General features: G+C 46.7%; 2 protein-coding genes across 2 annotated transcripts in view; one reads left to right on the top strand and one right to left on the bottom strand.

Annotated features, from left to right (window-relative positions):
* The window catches only part of LOC144152529 (nicotinamide phosphoribosyltransferase-like), a 33,883-nt gene extending 29,748 nt beyond the window's left edge, over positions 1–4,135 (top strand). Inside the window, exons 9-10 of the mRNA XM_077683821.1 lie at positions 546–668; positions 1,590–4,135. Coding sequence (XP_077539947.1) covers positions 546–668; positions 1,590–1,697 — 231 coding nt within the window. The 3' untranslated portion in view covers positions 1,698–4,135. The remainder of the gene's footprint in view (positions 1–545; positions 669–1,589) is intronic.
* Positions 4,136–4,144: 9 nt separating this feature from the next.
* On the bottom strand, positions 4,145–22,332 carry Prosalpha5 (proteasome alpha5 subunit). Its single transcript, XM_077682716.1, has 8 exons — positions 22,176–22,332; positions 21,772–21,867; positions 21,576–21,702; positions 20,720–20,787; positions 20,042–20,208; positions 14,335–14,437; positions 8,244–8,330; positions 4,145–4,293 (listed from the first exon to the last, which is right to left on the bottom strand). Exons 2-8 carry the CDS (start codon positions 21,865–21,867, stop codon positions 4,216–4,218), a joined length of 726 nt encoding a protein of 241 aa, XP_077538842.1. The 5' UTR covers positions 22,176–22,332; the 3' UTR covers positions 4,145–4,215.
* Between the last annotated feature and the right edge of the window lie 774 nt (positions 22,333–23,106).

Here is a 23,106-nt window from a genome sequence, read left to right as displayed (position 1 = left end):
CAGAATGTTTGCACAAAGTTGCTGCCGATAGAGCTGCGCTCGATGGCTCCCACATCTGCAGCCCGGCAAGAACCACATGCTGAATGTGATACTTGCACACATGGCAACTGTCCACTTTACATCATAACTGTGGGGAAATATTGTAATGCTCAGGTGCTTCCGAGTGGTTAAAAGTACTGTGACGATCCAGGAAGTTGAATTTCTAAATAAGTGTATCAAGCTAAAGTTAGTACGTGGCCATGCTCAGACTTTATCTATATTCTAGACAGCAAGGAAACAATTTACACCCATTTTTCAAAGAAAAGCACACCTTCAACTATTGTTTCACTTGTGGTAATTCTCTCTGCCAATACTACAGCGATGCCTTGCATAACAGATTGCAAGGTCAGTGTTGACAGTATAAAAAACACAGAGTGCTGCAGCAACCTCTATGCATCGCCACATGGTGACAGTCTGTGAAAGGTACTCAACTGTGCGTCTTTCTACATCACCAAACACCAATCCAGCCATACAATTGGGGGTCCATTTTCTGTTTGTTTCAACAGCGGGAAGTGCACAGGAACCCCATGACGGACACTGGACTGAGGTCGAAGAGGGGCAGGCTGACCTTGCAGAGAACCGACAGTGGCTACATCACAATGGAGCGCGGCCAGGGAAACTACGAACAGGTGAACAGTGCCGTCGCTTCAATGTCCTTGTGTATCCCTCGCGCAAATAAACTGTCAGCCATTGGGCGAAAGCTAGCGTGCACAATGTAGTCTTCAGTACTACACAGAGTGGTGTGTCGTCCATACGTGCAGTCAGACAAGTACTGCTTTTAAGAAGTCACATATATGATGCTTTTAGGCTCACAAATAATACATGGCACTTATTATATATGGAGAAGTGTACTATACAAGACATATATTTAATAGTTAGATTGCAATGTAGGCCACAGTTCATATGTCGTGGTTTGGTGCTGAGCTCTGAAGTATTTGTAAGCTAGAGCTGGTCACATTTCGTTCACTTGAGCTGCTTCAGGCTTGTGGACCTCGCTTTATTGAGCAAATCTGGATAATATTTCCACAATAAGGGTCTGAGAACTGTATTAAGATAGCACAGTAATAGTGTAAACTAAAATGTGAAGAGATTGGATGTTACACCAGTTGAACAACCCAGCAGAGAGCCTGCCTTTCATTCTCGGTGACAAAATATCAGCAGGGGTAGATGAATAGAACTATCACGGACAAGCCGCAAGTGCCGACAAAAAGCACCAAAAAGACAGCAGGCATAGATGCAGTATTGGAAGCGGTGCATATGGGTTACCGAGTACTTCCAAGTACAATGAACAGTAGGCTACCAACAGTGCCAACTTCTGAGACAGTGTAACATAGCCAAATTGCAGCAAGAAGCTGACGTGCAACTTTGAGGTAACTGCTGCGCAATGCAGAGTCCAATCACACTAACCCACGTGCACAGTTGGCACCCACAACCTGCACAAGTTTATAACCATGAATGTCATCATGCAGAAAAACGAAAGCTTTGATATGCTGAGTCCAGTGGGCTTAATTTGGTGACTGAAGCCTCATTCTGGGCTTTTATGTTTGCAGGACTGCCTTGTGCAGGTGTTCAGGGACGGCCACCTTCTCATGGACTACACATTTGAAGAAATCAGGAGACGGTCCGAGGAGCCCTTACAGAACCTATTCAGTGCATAGCATAAGAGCATTTGGTTTCCCATCTCAACGCAACACTGCCCTGAAACTGTGGTGTAAATGTGTAAGCTGTACTAAACAGAATGGGCAAATGCCTTGCTCATTGGGAAGGACAGCCTGCTGTCGCCATTCTGCGGCAACTATGGATGTTCATTGCAACTAATCATCGTCTAGCTTATGAGGTGGCATCACCAGGCGATACCCATGAGGTGCTATCAAAATGTGTCAAGGCTAGCTGGTTACAAGAAAGTGCTTTATCTACGTTTGCACACTATCACCTTCAAAATAATCCCCTCGCAGAGCATTACAGAGCTCCCAGCATTCCTGCTACTGCTGGAATGTGCCTTCAAAGTCTTCACTCATTCCAGTGATGTTCCAGTTATGTTCTTGCCCGACCCATTGAATTGTCTCCGTAGGTCCTCCAAATCAAGCATAACATCTCTGGCAGGTTTGCCAAAATTACGAAAAATTACATGTTTGTTCTCTTTAACATGCTGTTCATGATGGACTCGCAGACACGGCAATGCACATGGTCTGCATAACGACAGCTGCATAGCCTCCCGTTGTGCACTGGACATATTTTAGATGCGACTGCATCTCATTCACTCGCCTTGTCCCTGCATCCGGCGTCGGCGTTGTTGTCGGCGTCCGCCCCTCCCCCATTCTCCTCGCCACGTGAGCTGCGCTCTCCGCCGCTCACCCCCTCTCTTCTCCGATAGCGAACACTCTCTCGCGAGGGGCATTGGATTGGATTCAAATGGATTGGCTTGGCTTGGATTAAAGTGGATTGTGTTGCGTCATAGCCGCAGCAGACGCACTGGCGCTGGCGCGTCCCCTCACCGTTATGCGCGCTATAAAACGTGGTGCCTGTACTGCTCCGCTCCATCCTTCCAGCGCCGTTCCTCCGCTGTCCAATGCTGCAACGTGAACCCCCTATGCGTTGCATCTACACAGGGGTTCCCGCGAGGGGAGGTGGGAGATTTTTTGACATTTCGCCTTACCAAGGTCAATGCTTCCTCAAGACTGTGCCTTCTGCTGCACTGTGGTACAAAGCTGTAAACTTTGCCCAAGCTTACACTATTGCCACCTCTAACGTCTTGAAGAGGTCATTCTTTATACCTCACACCTTACTGTTAGATCAGAAACAATGCTGCCATTATCAATCGTCAAGAAATACGATTAAATTTAAATTACCCGGTTTTCTTCAACATTATTTGCAATGTAACTGAGAGCAGCTAGAAACAGGTGGGAAGCACGCTGGCCCAACACAACATACATACAACAGTCTAGCAGGAATCAAGAATACAGCTACAGCTGATTGAACCATGCAAAACCAGGTGGGTTGCCCCACCTGTGTAATTGCGTAGCCATGGAGTCCTTTCTTGCTTCAGGCAATCAAACTTAGACTCAAGACATTACTGGGCTGAGATTTAACATTAGTTCTATCAAACACGAAATGCTTTCAACGGAAGAGGTAGCAAGGTTGCCATACACTATAGGGAAACTTCAAAAGTACAAGCCCCCAACCAGTGCACTGCTAAAATAAAAAAAATTAAAGCCGTTCCACTCAACGTAAAAGCTGACAGAAGTGCAGAGAAAGTGATTCGCCATAATGGGCTGTAGGCCGTTTTCCGCTCACTGCTACCACCCAAAGCAATTCAAATTTCCCGCCTCCGTAGTGCTCACGCGCACCCCTGCCTGAAACAGCACCAGCGGGAGTTGGGCTCTACTTGGGTTCGTTATCTTGCTGCGTCGCCTGATTCCGGCAGTCGCTTGACATAAAGCGTTACAGCGAGCTACGATGACATAGCGAGCCCCTAAAGTGCTCTGCACTTTTAAAAAATCTGTTGAAAGAGAAGAGATGGCTTCATGTACGGCATCACGTACCTGTTTCCAGAGATTACTGTCATTCCACAAGTGTTTATTTCCCTCAAGTTATCATAGTGTAGCTGTATGTTAATTGCTATATGAATAAAAAGTTCTTTGTATTTTAGCGTCAATTATCTTTAATGGGTACTCGGCTGCTTTCAACCTTAGCCACACTGATCCTTATGACACCACTAGGGAAACTCAAGTTTTATGGGAATATGCCACCCTGTTTTCTTTTTAAATTGTCAATTAAATAAAGCTTCTGTTAAAAGTGACATGCCTGATGTTCTTAAAAACATGGTTAGGTCTCCAGTGTCAGGGAAAGATCGTGGATGATGCCAAGTCCTGTTCAGCAATATAGTTTCCACATAATGGCTCATAACAATTAAAATAAGGTTTTGAAGAATTGTTGGCTTTGCGTAAACGTTGAAGTCTAAGCTTTAAAACTGCAAAAGGTGTGCAGAAACTGCAATGTCACATTTCAAACCTCCTTGCCTGCACGAACATGTTGCATATTAATTTGTAGATGCGACCTTTCATTGAATAAAATGACACACGGCTGAAGGTTATGCTCACGCAGCTCAGAGTGTAAAAAAAATTTATTTCAGGAAACTTGTTACGTTACCCAGAGAAAGCAAGCAACAAGAATCTCTCAAATGGCATTAATGACAGCTTCGACTTCTTCCTTTGTGAACATGTGGTAGCCTTTCTCCTTTGTAACATTAGCAACCTGCAAGACAAAAAAAAAAAGTGGGGGGGATTCTCTTGACTACGTCTTTACGAAGACACAATGCATACAAAATCTATGCAAAATGAAGTCCAAACGACAAAATAATTTCTGCATTTAAAATCAGAAAAAAAAAATCATATTGCACAATTAGTACTTCTATTCAACAATGTTATGGTGTCAAGAAAGAAATATACACCAAAAGTGGATACAACTTATGCAACCCAACTTATGTCCTACACAAGAAGCAAGCTGGTGTAGCAGCTTAGCCTCCTAATATTTATTTTCTTGTAAAACAATTACCCCCCCCCCCCACCCCCATTTTCACTCTTAACAACAGTCTACGCCTGTAACAATAGACCCTCTTAATCAGGAGAAAAAAAAAAAAAAAAAAAAACATGTTTGTTGTATCCGTAAAGAGGGAACTTTGACCAGTATTGCATATACATGCTACAGACAATTTGTTCTTTCTACATGCCTGCAGCATCTCTGCCACAGCATTAATGCAAGAGAAAAGGATCACCTAATGCTGTTTTCGAAGTTTAGCACCGGCACTTGGGAAAGTACGTAGAGATGCACGCTAACCTGAGCAAATAAAGCAACAATATAACTAAGAGCAATTACTAACCAGCTATAAAAATCAGTCATGGCCAGCAGAATTAGCCAGGCTCTTTTCGAAACTTTCGCAACAAGGCAGGTTTACCCAAAACTGTTCGTCAAACAATTCGGATCGCTGCCTGACGTTCCCCGAAGGCAGCTTCTGCGTTTTTAATGATCTTGGCCCGGTCAGCAAAACAGCTGATACAAAATAATTTGACGAAGGACAGTTGTGACATTGAAAGTTAGACCAGTTGGAGTACGCACAGCCAGCGGCACATTGCACCTATTGGATGGGACCCATCCCCCTGCTTGAGGCATTTCTTACCTATTTCATGAAACGGAACGGGAGCGGTGCATGTGTGGGAATAATAAATGCTTAACTTCACTGAACCTGAGTTCTTTATTACATAAAAAGAAAACTGTGACGAGGGCAGACTCGACCTCTGGGTGCGCCACTTAGCGCATTCGAAAGCGCTGTTCTTCAATCTCAATGGAGCCACGTTTTTCGGCAGCGGCCTTGTTCTTGACGGTCTAGCGGACCATCTGCTTAGACGGGCCCATACTTCTGGCTACATTGGCCTGTTTTTCGCAGTATTGTACAGCATTAATTATGGTTAGTTTATCTGGCAGTGAAATCAGGTACCCTGCCGTTCATGCCACTGGTCGCAAAAGAAAAAGAAAAGAAAAAAAAAGCCACAGGCACTGACTTGGCTTGGCTTCGTTAACGACCCGGTCTACGCCAAAAATGTTGCCAGACATACAGTCGAACCCCGCTACAACGAACGCCGCTTCAACGAAATTTCCGCTTCAACGAAATATTTCCAATTCCCCGTCAGCTAGCCATAGAAGTCAATGCAACAAAGTCCTCGCCACAACGAACCATTTGTCTGGCTTGCTTTCGCTTCAACGAAAGTTTAGATGATTTGGGCTGGGTTCGAACAATTATTTTACAATAAAATAAGCATAGCGCCAGCTATCTGTAACTTTTTATACATTCAGGACGCTTAGTTTCACCGAAAACATGCGCGTTGCGACCACACTGCCACCCAAAACAAAACAAAAAACTCATAGGCGCACGCCATTGCTTGATGGTGATAACGATGTGGCTGGCCGTCTTTACACGAGGCGCAGGCCCTCTTCGCCAAGGCGGAGCCCCAGAGCTACAGCCAATCCGTATCCAGTTGAAATTGCATGAATGTGCTTCGCTGCTGGTGCGGTGCCGTCATGTATGCGTTGTGAGCAGCTGTCCTTGCCGTTTTCCTTCTACCATTCTTCATAGCCAAGAGCAAAAATCATGTTTGCGTGTTTGGTCTTGAAGCCTAGTCATCCTATCTTAGTCGCGGGCGCGCGGTCATGTTAAATGCAAGCGCATGTTAAATGCAAGCGCGCGCGTCTTGCCTGCCAAGGTCAGTAGCTGCCGTGCCCTGTCGGAGGATAAGATAATGGCACTGCTCCTGCCACAAGCGAGAGGGGGGCTTCCGACGGCCTAGCAGTTATCTGCAAGTAATCAGCTCGGTGGGCACGCCTTGTTGTACAGCGATACGTTTTGCGCATCTTCACCCCCCTCCGTAACGCGTTCTTTGGGTGGTGAAAAAACAGATAACCATTGGTATGTTTGTTATCCAAATAAACATGAGTTCTTGCGCGTCACTCCTTTTTCTAAACATTGTATTATGCTGCCAATGTTGCGGAAACGTATGGGGCTATTTTTCTGGCCTTTCCGTGGTGTGTTGGGGCAGATTTCGCCTCAACGAATTTTCGCTTCAACGAAATTTTTCGCACGTCCCGTCAATTTCGTTGTAGCGGGATTCGACTGTAGTAGTTTCCTTGCCACAATAAGCAAAAAAAAAAAAAAAAAAAAAAAAGTGCATCATGTGCACACACCACAGGAGTCCGCTATTAACATCCAGCCAATAGAACTTTCGCCTAAAACTTGGTCTGATGTAGCCGACAGTCTCCTATAGACAGGTCCATTATGAGCACACTGGACCCCACTTAAAATGCATGGGGACCAAACAAACTAACAGAAATGGTCTGTTGTAATCGGAAGTCTGTTGTTGCCAGATCCGCTCCAACGAGTGTAGACTGTACGATAGAAACTTGCTTATAACACTTCTTTTTTTCTTCATATTTTAACCAGTCTGATTTATCCCACGCCATGTGTGGATCTGAACAAATCACAGTACTTGCTCCACTCCCTATGGCTGCACACAGTCTTTCACATCTACAGCTTCCCTTGCCATTTGTTGCAGCCAGGCATATTTGGACCAGACAAACCTACTAATTAAGGGTTCAAAAATTACTAAGGAGGTAAAATGCAGAAAACCAACCCTGAGGAGGGAAAAAAAAGTGCCCTGTGAGTGCAGCTTTAGTAGCTGCCATCTCGTCTCTTACAGCTCTGGAGTGGCGTGAACCCATGTTTGTCGGCAAATGAAAAGTCGCACGCCAGCTCTGCCCAGCGTCCCTTGTGCTAGTGAAAGATTAGCACCGCTCTTGCACATAAAACCTGCATTTACCCTCCCCAATGAGGGAAAAAGGGGTTGAAGGGAGCAGCTTGGGTAATGCTGCGCATTTGTTTCTTTGCTGTTCCACTACGTCCTGCTCTTTGCATCACTTATGCATTAGCGGTCCCAGCAGAGTTTAAATGCTAGATAGGTGTAGGGCAGGGGTTCTCAGGAATTTTGGTATCAGGGAACCCTGCTAAGCCCCGTTAAGTGCCAAGGAACCCGCCCCCCCCCCCCCCCCCCCTTCCCGGCATTTTTCATTCCGTTCACGCTACATTCACGTACACTAAATTCAAAAGAAGCAAGGTTGCTTGCTATTGAATATAATGCACCTGAATGTCGACTTTACGCGAATGCGTACGCTAGCGGCACCTATCTCCAAACAGGAGAAATGCCCACGGTGGTAATGCAAGGCCGAGATTCAAGTGCAATAGTTTAACCACGTCGCCCGTTTTCGGAGTCTGGCTAACTACAAGCTGCTGGTGGGATGTATTGCGCAGCTTGTGTCGTTGTGTTATGCACTGGGATGTGCTTACTCACACTCTGGCATGAGTAATGGAGGTTCCTTAGATCGATCGCACCTCGGGTTCGTCATCTAAGTTTCTTGGCGAATGCGGAACGAGGGAACATTTATCAGTGGCTCGCGGAACCCCGAGGAGGGGCCTGCGGAACCCCTAGGTTCCGCGGAACCCACTTTGAGAAACCATGGTGTAGGGTATACGGTACACATGGACCGAATCCCCCCCCCCTATTTCACCACAGTAGACCGGAAGCAGTATATTTTTCACCACAGTTTGACGCTTTTGCTGAATGACGAGTACAGCTTCAAAGCAGCTAGGGCAAACGTACCTCTACATTTGTGGAGTTGAGCTTTTCTTCCATGACCTGTTTGAGTATGGTGAGGGCATTCGTGGTAGCTTCCGGGAGAGTCATGGACTGTAGGGAAATGAGAGAGAGAGAGAGAGAGAGAGAGAGACCCTCAAGGTAAGAAAGCAGACAGCCTGTGGCATTTTTCAAAGAAACAACTGATTTTTGCTTGTTCAATCCCAAAAAAAGCAGTGTGCTTGAACAAAAGATTTCTGAGTTCATTCAGCTCAAATTCCTATAACTAACTGAAACCCACCCATTTAATTCCCCCGAACGTGAATGCGTATCCTTAACACAAATGGTGGTGTCACCCTTTGTAACACAGATGCAGCGTGTCACACCCATAATAGGCCCACTTATGAAAATACTCTTGAATACACTGTTTTTATAGGCAGCACGCATGTGTTCAGCTGGAATGTTTGGGGACCTGCACTGTAGGTATTGGGAATGCACGTCTTTTTCCCCAAGAAAAGCATCAGTTAATGATATAAATTAAGAACACTAATTAGTGAAGTCTTTTTTTAAAAGACTGAAGATGCAGTGAGGCATGTCTGAACATGTGTTGTCTTGTCCAAGGAGCAGGTAAGTGACTGCAGAGAAGGCATCAGAATTTCGATTGATAGATTGTGGCGTTTGACATGCCGAAGCTATACCTGGACTATGATGCGCGCCATAGTGAGGGGCTCCGGATTAATTTCAATCACTCGGGGTCTTTAATGTGCGCTACAATCTCAACACACGGTGTTTTTGCTTTTCGCCTTTATCAGTAAAGCGGCCGCCATAGCCAGGAGTTGAACTCGCATCCTTGGGATCAGGAGCACAGTGCCACAGCCAGTAGCCACCGTGGTGGGTCACCACAATTTTGGGCACTTCAACACCGCAACACATTTGCTTTGAACTGTTACGAGCAGGGTGTCGAACCGGAACCGAACCGAACCGAAAACCGGAACTGAACCGGTATTTTTGCCGGAACTGAACCCGAACCCGAACCGTTATTTTTTGATCACGCTGAACCCGAACCGGAACTGAACCGAAAAAAGAAATAACGGTTACCGGTTCATGCCGAAACGGTTCGACCCTCTGTTGTTGACATTGCACAGTCAATGCAATTCAGGCTTTTTTTTTCTTTCACGTACCATCAACTTCGTACCTGCTCGCTCACTTCCCCCTCCAGACAATTGAACACTATCACGCTCTATGTAACAACAAGGGAAATGAATGAGCACCAATGTAGCAATGGTCTGTTGCTGCTGGAAGCGCGAGCGTAGTGGAAGCTGACCAAAGGAAATGTCATTCTCCGCAGCTTGCAGGGGATATAAAACGATTTTGCCCTTCCCTAGCTGCAACTTTAATGGCTGCAGGAGTGCTCCAGTGTGCAGCAGCGAAAGCCCGATGTGTGCAAACCTTTTCCATTTCATAATTTCTTTAAAAGGTCCGACACCTGCAAATTGTAATATTTGACAAATTTGACCGCAGGAGCTGCTCAGTGGCTAAACCGCTTGATGCTGACCAAAAGTGGCTTCGATGTCCCTTACCCACGACCATTTTTGAGGACAGTACCGTGGACAAGCTCCGTTTTTTACAAGTACAAATAACAACAGATATGTCAGGGAAAACTGTTAAGGTACGCACTTAATCTCTTGGCAAGAAACTGCAGTCCTCGACCTTGTCTTGGAAGCAGCAACAGTAATAAAGCAGATGACACGTGCAGAAAGGACGGCCGGTACCTCACACTGTCCCATTCGCCGAGCGATCATCTTTTCTGCTTGTTCTGCAGTTTTTTCTCTTTCAGATCTGTTTTTTTTTCGAAGGTGCACTTGTACTGACTGCCCAACTCGCTACATTACTTCTACTGCTACTCGATCCGGAGGGGAGTACTGATTTGATTTGATTGTGGGGTTTAACGCGCCGACCCAGCACAGGCGATGAGGCGCGCCGTAGTGGAGGGCTTCGAATTAATTTTGACCACCTGGGGATCTTTAACATGCGCCGAAATTTTGTACACACGGGCGTTTTTGCTTTTCGCCTCCATCAGAAAAGCGGCCGCTTCGGCCGGGAATCGAACCCGCGACCTCGCGCTCAGCAGTGCCTTAGCCACTGAGCCACCGAGGCAGGTCAGAGGGGAGTACTGCTGTGGACGAATTAAAGAGCGCCTACCCAAAAAAGTTCTTCTCATGCTCCGCGCGTAAAATTTCCCTTTCATTTTGTAACAGCATAATCTGTTATAAGATTACGCAATGTAGCACACGGAATGATGGCCGGGGGTCAGGCGGTACGATGACATACTGATTGTAATGCACACATCCAGTATAGCTTTCGCAAAAGGAATTGCAGTGGTCAGAGCAATAATGCAGTGACTGAGCGTTAACTAAAGCTTACTTTTAACAAAAGTGTGGCTAACACATTCGATAGGGTGACAGCTAAGAAATTATTCAGGGTGACCAAATGATCTAATTCATTGGTAGTATTTATGTGCCTGTAGTAGGGTTTTTCTGTTTTGTTACAAATATATAAAAAATGTGCGCCATTGGTATTAAGCGCTGATATTTCAACACGCCAGTACGCAGACCTAAATTTAAGGCTTCAAGGTAAGCGTGATAGGCGATTCCATAGCGACGATTGCGATTTCACCAAAAAATGAAAGGGCAGAATATATATCCCACCGTCATATCTCTTGGCGGTGGCTTTATGAATAGTCGCTAGGACAACATAAAGTCTGGACGAGAAAGTAGGTAGTAAATCGTCACCACTCCATCTGTTTTTCTAATATCTCGTGATTTTTTAAAGTTTGCTTTGCAATTGCGCCACTGCCCTAGGGGAACAGCAGCATTTTGAATTTTTGTTTGTGTTTTGACTTTACTGTCGCTTTAAACTACTAAATGTTTTTTTTTCTAATTTCAGTGACAATTCAAATCATCGAACCGGTTCGCGAACCGGTTCAAGCTCCCGAACCGGTTCGCGAACCGGTTCGGCACGTGATTTTGTCGAACCGGAACTGAACCGGAACGAAATTATTTCACCCGAACCCGAACCGTAACCGAACCGGTATTTTTTTCGGTTCGACACCCTGGTTACGAGCAAGGCAGTAAGTAAGCTGATCCTTTGTTACTTGCCGGCCTGGTTGTAAACCTTTGCAATTTTAACTTCATGAAAGGGCCCCAAGTAGACGACATCAGTGCACATCACATCAATGAGGAGGACGTTGTCGTTTAAAGGAGTACTGACACTAAATTTCGGCGCCTAAAAAATGATATAATTGGCTTCAGTAGTTTGTACAGATGCCTCACAGAAATTTTTGCAGCGATCCGAGGCTGGAATCACATCTAAAATCGATTTTGATTGTCCAGGCCGCGAGCTTCCACAAATCGGCAGCACTAGCGAAATCGCTTTCGGCGTGACGAAACATCGGCCTGCGTGTCTGGCCGGTTCAGGGTGACGTCATATAGTCGTTTTCGAAACCGGAAACGATATCCTGCGCTGCTGATGTCGGTGGTATTCGTTTGGGCAGGAGACGTGGGTGTAGCTGTGTGAGCAATGCTTGTAAACATTGCGTGTTCGACGTCTTTGCTCTTCAGTTCGTGGCCCGGCGCTAGGTGTTCCCTTGCACTGGTGCCGAAAACTGCGTGGTGCCGGCACCGCACGGTGCGCGATGTCGACGGGCACCGCGGCGACGCGGCGGCGCGCGGCGCCGAGCTCGCCAAGTTGTGCTATGGCAAGCTCGCGGTATGCGAAGTACTGCTTGTGGAAGCCTGTCCGAGCAAATCGACGACGACGCCAAGATGCATTATTTTCCACGAGAGAACATGCAGCGCTAAACGTGGACTGAGTTCGTGCGTGGCGGCGACCGCAAGAACTGACGCCCAAGCCAGCGGGCTCGGGGTTGCACGGGTCACCTTGGGTGTTGGGAACTTTAGGCTTAGTATCGTGGCGACTATTTGATCGCTGGTATCTGTACAAATGAGAATGACCATCCCTTACACAACTTTTCATCATCCCCTTTTTCGCATACGGAGCTTTATTTTGGAAATAATTTCCGTTTCAGCGATCGGTGACCAAGACATCTGCCGCGGCCTGTTTTGATTCTAGCGCGCAGGTGGCGCCATCTTTCGGCCGCTCGCCGCACCGCGGTGCCGGCAGTGCTGGGTCGGAGCGCCGAACCTCCGCTGCCGGTCTGCATAGGCTTACCATCGCGGCAAATATCTGAACGCCACTTTTAAATTCAGCGCTGAGAACAACCCCTAGCACAATTTTTCAACACACTAACATCTATAGTTCATATCACAAGCTAGCTGCAGCACAGTGGAGGCTACATTGTTATCAATAGTGCGCCCACTGAGGGCGCCTAATCCGCCGTGAAGGGGGTCCTGAAAGGACACTCCCTTCTCCCCTCTCGGCAAGTGGCACCGCACAGCCCCGGCGCCTTTTGTCGCTTCCTTCGCGGTGAGTTAGGCGCCCTGAGGGGGACAACAATGTAGCCTCCACAGTGCTGCAGCTAGCTTGTGATATGAACTATACTTTCTCGCATGTGGAACTTCTTTTTTGCGATCAGATTGATTAGAAGAGTGGCAACAAGCTGTTGCTATCACGGTCTGCGCCGGTTCGAGCCGCAGTGATATTAAAAAACGGACGACGGCGAAGACATCGCCGGCCTAATCGCCTGGCCAAATAAAGTTGTTCTGTCTGTCGGGTGGCAGCGACTCATCCGAGTCTGACGATTCAGACGACATGTCGACTACGCGGGCGAGTGCGGACCATGTGCAATCGTAGCAGACGATGCGGCGAACGCATGGAGGAAAGAAAAACGTCCCTGACGTCACGGGTGAGAGCGTGACGCAAGGCTGGCCCGCTTGCAGGCTGGCCTTCGAACGGCCATTTTCCCGCGCGGTGACCGAATTTGAAATTGGTTGCAATAAGTGTGCTATAATTAATTCTGTGTTGGCGGCTGACGGCTTCCGGTTCGATTTTCGTAATTACTGGGCCAATAGGTATTCTTTACAGCATAAAAACTAAAAGCAAGAAATTTCGTGTCAGTACTCCTTTAAGACAATGTGAGAGGCATCTGTCATAAGAAATTAGTTCCGAAAGATTTAGCTTAAGCCCGATCCCCACACAATCTTTCACCAGCAAACATGTACTCTAGGCTTTTGTGTTAACAACCAAGCCTTTATGAAAATTGTGAGGATACTATACTCTCAGCTTAGTTGCGCAAAGGCTACGCACATTACATTGCCCTTTCTAGCTTACCACTTTCTATAAACATTCAGTGCACTAAATTTCCAAATGAAACCATATAGCACTTTCATGTAGCACAGTGAGCAACCGAAAAGCACTGTTTCAATCCATGAAAGTACTATTGCTTTTGCTGAATGTTCAATGCACTGAGAGGCATGGCGTAGTAGAGGAAGGATGCAAAGGCCAATTAAACCTTCCTGGGTTTTTCTCTGTTCACCTCATTTCCACATGTTGTGGGAAAGCTATATATCCCCTTCGCCCCTTTTCCCGTGCCACCTTTAGCCCGCACCTGGCGGCACGCAATCGCCCTGCAATCTGCTTTACGTAGGTTGATGCGCCGGTGGGGAGAGGTTTTGTTCGTTCCACTGCCAGTCAATGCTCCTCCTTACCTGGGAGCCTTCTTCCCCGCCCTGGTTTTATGAGTGTCACCCCGCCAAAGGGAGGTGATCGGTTGTCCCACTCTCAGATGCCGAGACAAGGCCTCTTGCAGGCCTACCTTGCAAGCGGCTTGTTGCAGGCCAAGCAGCCCTTCGGGCACTTCTCACCGGTTACAAAGGGGCGCAAGTATGTTTGTGACCACGCTGCCTTGAATGTGCAGCTACTACGTAATTACTTGTACTGACTGGCTACTAAAGCCTCGTCTATATCAGCCCATTGGAGCCTGTCGCCGACCCCATCTCGGTGAGTGCATGGTGCCACAAACTCTCAGCGGATTTTTGGGATGCTAGCTGGGGCTTGAGCACTCTGTAGCAAAGCCCCTTATCCATCCTGACAGTGCATGAGCATTCTGGTACTTTGCCTTCAGCAGAAACTCAGTGCCTGGAGAGGAAGGGTGGCCCACCTTGTGGTATTTCTCCTGCAGCGCTTGCTGGGCACCTTCGGAGCCTGAGCCAATGGCCTTGGCATCATACTGGACGTACGTACCAGATGGGTCCATGTGGTACCTGTGGAAACGCAAAGGTGCAACGCAAGTGTAAAAAGGCATCTCACACCACAGATGCACGCAATCTAGTCTCCCCCCCCCCCCCCCTGCCACTCTTCCATCCCCTCCTCATTGTTTTACATGATGAGCGGGACACTGCATTTTCGCTGTTCATTTCACCCATAACATCAGTGTGGGGCTCGTCGAACAGCCCCTGCCTCTCATGGGCCTCGTGCACCGGCATGGTGGCACCACTGATGTGCTGTGTTCAGCGCCATCTTGCGGACAACGAAGGCATCATCTCTTTGTTCCACGCGCAGGCGATGTCACGGAGCATCTCCTTTGGCGCAGTACGAATATCAGCACGAGAAAGAATGCGTGGCCACCATTCCGTTGCAATGCAATACAAACAGACAAACGGTACTTTAATAAAGCGTAAACCTTTCGCAAGAACGACAGGAAAGCGGTTCATCACAACAAAACCAGTTGTACAAAGCGCGGGACTGTTTCCACACCGTATAAACACGCTGTCAACTCGCAACGGCTTCAACTGAACACCAGCTGCGTCACCCAAATGAGAGATAATAATAAAAAGACGAAAACCCGTGAGCCCACTTACGAAAAGAAAGAGAGGAGTGCAGGAGTGTGCGCGTGTGTTTGCCTATGAGCTTCAGTTAATCGAAGCGATAATTGTGTGTGTGAGAGAAGGCGCAATCGCTCCATTAATGAAGAAACTCCTGTTCTGTGGGCCCTCTGGACCCCGTGCGCATTCAATGAGGGTGTGACGTCCCAACGGCACCGGTAACGTTTTAATTTGTTCAGCTTTAGATGTCAGGGTCAAGGTGGTCAAGGCATAACTGGCATTATCTAGCAGTTTACGGACAGCTTAGTAAAAAGAACAACGGCGACGAAACTTCCACGGTGCTTGTAGAAGTGATTTTCTCCCGCGTAAACTCCACTGTGTGTAAAATCACGGCGAAATGTTCATGTGTGTATTACGACAACAAGGACATATGGGTTCAAAAGCCCGATGATTCAGGTTTGTAGAGCCAGGCGTTTGAAAATACAACTGCTCACCTCTACCTGAAACTGCTGAAACTAGAGTGAGTGTTTGTTGAATGGGCTCAGAAAAATATCTCTTGATGCTTTTTTTGAATGCTTCTGTAGTTTGACAAATGCATACTTAACACACAAGTATTTTGGGACATAGATGTGCATGAGGAAGCTTTCATGAAAGCCTCTAAACAATTATGTACCTTGTTGTTTACTTCTGTATGGCTCGACGCGCGGACCTGGTAGAGCGCACAATGCAAGCTTTAATTTTGCGCCAATGGTTCCTCTCGCATTTGTAGTGCCAATGAAAAAAAAAAATCCCATTTAGAATGATAGATATTCTTTCATAGCTGATAGAGCTGCACGTATATTCGTGTAACTACATGCCAGCATAGGTAGTTGTGCTCGTGCATGCTATCTTTGTCAGCCAAAAAATTTTCCAGAACAAGCTGCACTTTAACTCGTTTACTGAGACCTGCTGGGGCAGAAACACAATCTACATGTTGTACAGGACCTTACGTTTGAGACATTTGAGAGTCATTTGAATAAAATCATAGATGCGAGTCTCCGAATTGTGGCTGGTGCATGTGTGTTCATCTGTTTCTTGTTGTGTCGCTGTGTAGCATCAACATTTACGTTTCTAATGTCTTTGTTTAAAAGTGTTTTCATAGTTTGCCGGATTGACTACGTACAATGGAAGCATGCAGATACGTGGGACTCTCCGTGTATTTCTGATGCATATACACACTATATGTATAGTGACACCAGAAAGCTATTTGGAGCTAGAAAAATAAGTACTCGTTCCGTTTTGTTGGATACACAGCCTTTTCTCGCAGCGTTTGCACACCAAGTAGCGGGCAGATACACGAATGCACCTACGGTTCTTTTCTTTTTATTTCTGATTGATTGTTGGGGTTTAACGCGCCGACGCAACGCAGGCGATGAGGCGCGCCGTAGTGGAGGGCTCCGGATTAATTTTGACCACCTGGGGATCTTTAACGTGCGCCGAAATCTCGCACACACGGGCGTTTTTGCTTTTCGCCTCCATCAGAAAAGCGGCTGCCGCGGCCGGGAATCGAACCCGCGACCTCGTGCTCAGCAGCGTAACGCCTTAGCCACTGAGCCACCGCGGCGGGTTTCTTTTTTTTTTTTTTTTTCTCAAGTACGTACTATGTGTCTTGTGCACATCGGCATCGCAAGCCGCTGCTGATCCGTGTACTGTCATCGGCTTTTACTGAGAAGTGGCGCGCTCTAAAATATTTTAGCATGTATTCCGGCACAACTCATAAGTGGAATATTTATATTGATATAACGACTGTGAACGTAATAAAACGCGGTGATGTGTTGTATACTAATTTTCGGCTTTTTGTTCTAATTGAGCCCCGTAGCGAACTGCTACATATGCAGGGGTGAGACAGCTAAATCTGTTTTGGGAGCAGTTTTTGGAGCAGCGAAATTTCGATTTTGGAGTAGAAGAACCTTGATTTGGAGCAGAAGAACGACATTTATTATGTCACCTCCGGTGTCTAAAAAATCACATTTTTGGCAACTTGGAGGAGAAAACTGCACTTTTTAATAGGGTTCGAACGTGCATAACACTGAAACAGCCTTTTAATAAAGTTTTTTTCTACCGGAGCATCACAAGGTACGAACTGCACTACCTTTTTACAAGCCATTTTTTTTACTTCTTAGGATGTGTGCATAGATAGCATGGAGTGCCGTCGAAGATATTGAATTGAAAAACTGCGCAATCGTAAGGCATTTTTATTATCATGTGGATGCCGAAATTAATATTTTTGTAATCCCATAATCGGCCTTACGCACAAAAGTAGAGAGCCCCGGCAAAAGTTGCGCAAAGCGAGGGTCCCTTACAATCGTCGCACTCCACCAGCCCTCATTTTAATCCCCAAAGTGCACGTTCACTACGACCGTAATTTGAGTAACGGTGGTATGTCTAGCCACCTTTCTCTTTGCATTAAATTTCACTTCCGATAGGTGAACCATTAGTTCGCCCGGCGTGCAATAATAGCACGTCCCGCTATCGGACACTGCTTGAACATTTTGCGGCGATGTAGCCTGCGCCGCCACTTCGGCAGTGTCGATCACCCCATTCCCGCGGCTCGCGAGCTCGCTGTCACAGGCAGCAATAACTCAGCGTTTCATAACACTGCAATGACTCCGAAATTTCATTTCAAGCACAAGCTGCTCCTCACACTCCAGGACAAAACATGGCGAATTCGTGGGCATCACGTTGTTTTTGATGAACTCCCGTCTTTCGAGTCGCGCAACTTCCCGCAACAACTCAAACGACTAAATGCAAACCCAGCCACCCCCATAACCAAAACCACGGCAGAAATCGCGGAAGAGCACTCCGCCTGAACCCCGAGCAACTTCTTCGCCCGGCGGCCACGTTTTCGAATCTCACCACACCAAGATGGCGACGCCCAGTTATGTCGTTCCGGAGATACGGCGCTCCGAAAATTGCTGTTTTTTCATCAACTTGCACAAGCAGTTTGTCGCCTCCTACACAGAAGTATTTTTTCTGCAGGAATTTGCAATGGTTTTCGATGGGAAAACATTAAAAACTCAGAGACTATTATAACATGTGCAACCCGACATTGTCATTTTTGAAAAAACTGTCTCGGGGACAATTTTAAGCCGGTATTTTATTGAATGATCAATAAATTAAACCTTTACAAACAGCATGACATTGGGGGTGCTGGAAAATTACGCCATCACTAAGCATTTTCCCCACTGAAAGTGACGGGAGCGTTAAAATCCTTGGCTCTCGGTATGTTTTGGAGCAGTTTGGCGCAATTTTTGCAATTTTCAAGCTTTTGGAGCAGTCTGGCGCAGGAAAACTAATTTGTATCAAAACTGCGCAATATGCGCAGCTGTCTCACCGCTGCATATGTTTATTTCATTCTTTGGAAAAAAACGCCGCTGCCAGGTGGCACCACCTGTCTACTCGAAACTGCAGTGCACGAGGCCCATAAGGAGTGATAACATATGTGACAGTTGCACTCTCATGTCAGCATGCAGTCTTTGTCAATTCATGAAAAACAAATGTCAATTTTTAGGGCTGTTCTTGTGAAGTGTGTTGAGCACTACGCAAACCTGCTGTTTTTTACAGTGGCGCATTATTTTTGCAAATACAATAGCTACTTAGAGCCCTCATTGGAGCTTTACAATCCTAACTTCGCACTGTGTCAATACAACATTCATTCAAGCTACCGTATTTATTCGAATATAGGTCGACCTTTTTTTTCCGAAAATGTGCTTAAAAATTGAGGGTCGACCTATAATCGTGACCGAAGAACCTCGACCTATAGTCGTGATCAAAAATGGGGAGCGCACCGAGCAATCCGTTTCTCCGTCACGCCCGGCGCTCCTCAATTTGAGGCGGCAGCGCGGAGCATCTAGAACAAAGACAGGCAAGAAAATAAAGGAAAAAATAACAAAACAATCAGCGTAAGAAAACCACCCACAGTCACTGCCGGCTATCGCGCATTAAGGCCCAACCACATGCAGCGTATTTTCGGCGTCGCGCGAGCGGCCGAACCGGACACGAGCGAGCTGACGTACTGGCTAGAGAGCCAGATTGGCTTGGCTTGGTGTCTTCGGAGCCGCGGTAGCGGCTAGCGCGAGGTGGGGGTAAAGGTGACTTTCGCCACCTAGCGTAGCCACCTCGTGAACGGAACGGCGTTGCCTGCTTCGCTCGCTGTCTCTACTATCTCCCGTTTTCCGTTTCATGCGCTTTCTTTGTGCTTGCTTCGTTGTGATTTGCGCATACAACGTGTTTCTCGTGCGCATTTCGCGATGTCACGTCGGACTTTAAGCGGCGGGTGATTCTGTTTGCTGAGAACTTGAACAACTGCGCCGCTCAGCGAGAGTTAGTCGTTAATGAAAAGCTGATCAGGGGATGGCGGAAACAGCGGGACAAACTTTTTTGCTTGTAGGGGACTGCGTCGTGCGTTTCGTGGCCCTACAATTGGGAGGCACGATGCTCTCGAGAAAAAACTCCGGCTGCACATGGAAAAGGAGCGTGCGAAAGGACACCGAGTGTCCTGCGAAGGACCAAAACTACACAGTTAGCGCTGCGAGGCGGGATTGGCCGTTCAGCCTTCAAAGCCAGTCGGGGGCGGGGGTGGGTAATGAACTGCGGCGCATGCGGCGCAAGTTCCGACGACGACGCAGTGTGTGGCTCCGACCAGTGAGGTGACCGCGTTGTAAATAAATGGGAGTTTTAAAAGTTTCCTCAAGTTTTTTCTTAAAAGTATGGGTCGACCTATAATCGAATATATTATTTTTTTTTTCGGCGACTTCAATTTTTAGGAGGTCGACCTATATTCGTGCTCGACCTATTTTCGAATAAATACGGTATTTTAGTGCATCTTTCTGTTCTCAAGAGGCTTTCCGCGTTTATTTTCAAATGTGACACTGGTATAGCGCATAAAAATCTAGGCCTTTTTTTTTACCCAGAGGCTGTTCAGGGTATGGGTAGCCCATCATGTGCGAAGCAAAGCACCAGGAGGCACATAGTGGTGCAAGGGGAACTAGCTGCCCTACTCACAGCTGTGGGCCCTTGGCGTCGATTCCTGCAAACAGGATGGCCACGCCGAAGGGTCTGCTCATGGCATTGCCATCATCATCACTGTCGCCAAACTGGATGGCCAGGTTCGAGACGGCCTGGGCCACGCTTTCCACTTGCATCTTTTCATTGTAGAGGAACCAGTGGTTCTGGTGCCAGAACAAGGGGGCAAGAAATGAGCATAATCCTCAACACTACTCTAAAATGTCGGAGGAACAAAAGGAATTACCATGAGGCATTAACAATACAGAAAAAGAAAGGTGCTTGTTAGCACAAACACAGCACTGTGAACTGGGTTCTCAAACAAATGCATTAACTTCATGAGTTTCATCTTGGCACTTGGCTTATACGGAAAGTGTACTTCACAATTGTGGACAGGAACAGAAGGGGAAGCATAAGCACCAGCACCTTCTTTTAGATTTAATGTTTTACTAACTTCACAGAAAATTTCCCTCAACAAAAAGTACCTAAGTAAAACCTAAACACCAAAATCAGCTGTATTTGCAAGTTAGTACATACTGCTAACAGTGCTACAGCCGGACGATGGACTAACACAAAGAAACACACGAGGCACTATAGGATACCAAGTTTTGCTCATTACTAAAGTGTGTTACCTTACTCTGAGGTTAGAAGCAACAAATAATTTATGGGGGTCCTTACCTGGGCTTCCACTCTGGCCCTGTCGACCATGGTCCTGGAGTCAGCCATCAAGCCACTCACCGCACAACCTGCAAAGAAAGTAAGAATTGGTAAACAAAGCGGCTGGACTCCACATTACGACTTTTCGAGCGTGAAACTTGGCGTGGCACCTGCGTGAAGAAAGTAACATGCTGCCAAGCCTGCCCGCACTATGGCAGCGTTCATAATCTGAGGGTTCAAGCTGGACAAAAAACAAAGGGAAGCAGTTGTGGTGTCAGTGTGAGCACCAAAATTAATCAGGGCGCAAAACATGACTAAGTGGACTGTACTTGACTCAAAAAAGGGAACGACTCAAAAAAAAAAAAAAAAAATTTTTTTTGTAGCTGGCGTAAAATTGGCGAAGATTGCAGAGCACCTCTTTAGTAGCCTTGTACAAGAAGGAACTTGGATACCTAAACATGTGATTTGAGCGAGGATGGCTCAGCAGAAATGCCTGCACTTCGTACATTTGTCTGTGTTTTCTTCACTCACGAGGTGCGACGTCAATAAATTTTTCCCTTTGTATTGCCAGGATCAACAACGAGTGCTCAGCTGGTAGTCAACGGTCGTGTCTGTGTCTTATTTTACTGTCTTCATTTAAGTGCTGTTTACACTGTTTTATGATGAACCAACTAGCCCAAACTCAAACGTTAGCTAAGCTTTACATTGGTTCAAATGCAGACTCAGCGACAGACCCCACGATTCCGAATCAATTTTGCGCACTAAACTAGGGCTTTGGTGTTTTTGTAAAAACGGCGCGAATGGACAGACAACGGCCACAGGATCAGGGTCATTTTCACCAGCAGCGGGCGCATGCAGTCGCAGCAGCCATACATACCAATGTGGTTATCAATCTCGACAATTTTCTCGATTGTAGTAGGCTCCATAAGTGGGGACGTCACCCTCTTTTCGACGGCCAGGACGACTCCTTCGGAGGTTTGTATGCCGATGGCTGTGGAGCCGAGCTGCAGACAAACGAGGAGTAGAGGCGTCAACCAGAGATTCGGTCGCGCACCACGAAGCACTTCACTTACTTTGATAGCTTCGATAGCGTATTCCACTTGGAACAGCCTGCCTTCAGGGGAAAAAGTGTTGACTCCCCGATCGTACTCCGAACGTGTCATGAACATCTACGGACAAGGAAAGACATCGTTACTGCGAGGTGAACGGTGGCGAACTACACCATGCAAAGTTTATGAACAGCATTCGAGGACATGGCTGAACAAAAATGGTTTACATTGCTGCTAATATTTCCTTGGAGAACGCTGTATGTTTATAGAGGTGCGCTAAGCATTACCAGGGATGACATGCAACTATTGGCACCAACTAGTACGGTGCTTAACGAGCAGCTTATTGACCGTGCGTGGCACGTAACTGCAAGCGTAGCACGTTGCCCGTTTAGTGAAGTTTCTTTTTATGCATAAAGATTGTCGCTTACGTTTGCTTTAGATTTCCAGAACACCCAATAACTTCCAAAACACAACCGGCTAAGTTCGCTTCACAGGCTCGTGGGAGACTTGGCGCCGCCTGGATTGCGATTAGGTTGGTTTTCGATTGTAATTACACTCCACTACTAAAAGAGAAAGACAAAGTAAAAACTTATAACAACACCTAATATGTTTATATAATTGTAAATATTTATTTATTTTTAATAGATCACATAGCCTTCTAAGCCAACGTTCTTGGTATGCAAACAACTCAGCCAAACCAGCCAAAGGAGCTCACTCTAGCCAAACCAAGCCTCGTCACGACTGATTCATGAGACAGCTCGCTGCTTTGTCCTGTGTGGTTAGCTCGTGTGTGCGACTTTTGTTATTAGCCTTTAATTTTTTCTCTAGTTCGAAATTATAACCGCTGTTTTGTTCAGTATTTATTTTTAACTTTACCGGTAATACTAAAGCTAACGTACCCACGTTTAACAGCAGCCAACACTAGACAAAGCAGGGAGTTGGAACGCACGGCGTGCTGTAGCACCGTTGAAGACAACCGAAATGTATGAAGTCCCACGCACATTTTCGTTGCGGCTTGGGATGATGTAATCAAGTTTTCAATCTGAGGTGCTCCATGCTGTGCTTGACACCCGGTGATGAGGTTAAGGCGAAAATGACTGCGCTAGAACTCTCGCTTCCGAGCGATCGAGATCGCGCGGGTGATAACCACTGACTTCTGAGGGTGTCACTGCAGAGAAATATATCTCCCGAACGACATTTCCAACATCGTCTTTCTGCTAACTGCCATGACGTTCACGTGGTAACCGGCAGTTAGAACCCGCAACATGTAACAGCGTACTTGATTAGTGAATTACACGCATTCGTCGATTCTTCGAGACTGTTGCGAATGGAGTTCCTAATCGATGTGCTCTGCGCTGT

Source organism: Haemaphysalis longicornis, unplaced genomic scaffold (assembly GCF_048455015.1).
Source record: "Haemaphysalis longicornis isolate Haplotype H1 unplaced genomic scaffold, Haemaphysalis longicornis Haplotype H1 scaffold_9, whole genome shotgun sequence".
NCBI classification, from domain to species: domain Eukaryota; kingdom Metazoa; phylum Arthropoda; class Arachnida; order Ixodida; family Ixodidae; genus Haemaphysalis; species Haemaphysalis longicornis.
The sequence above is the reverse complement of the archived record's forward strand: the minus strand, read 5'-3'. Positions and strand labels throughout refer to the sequence as shown.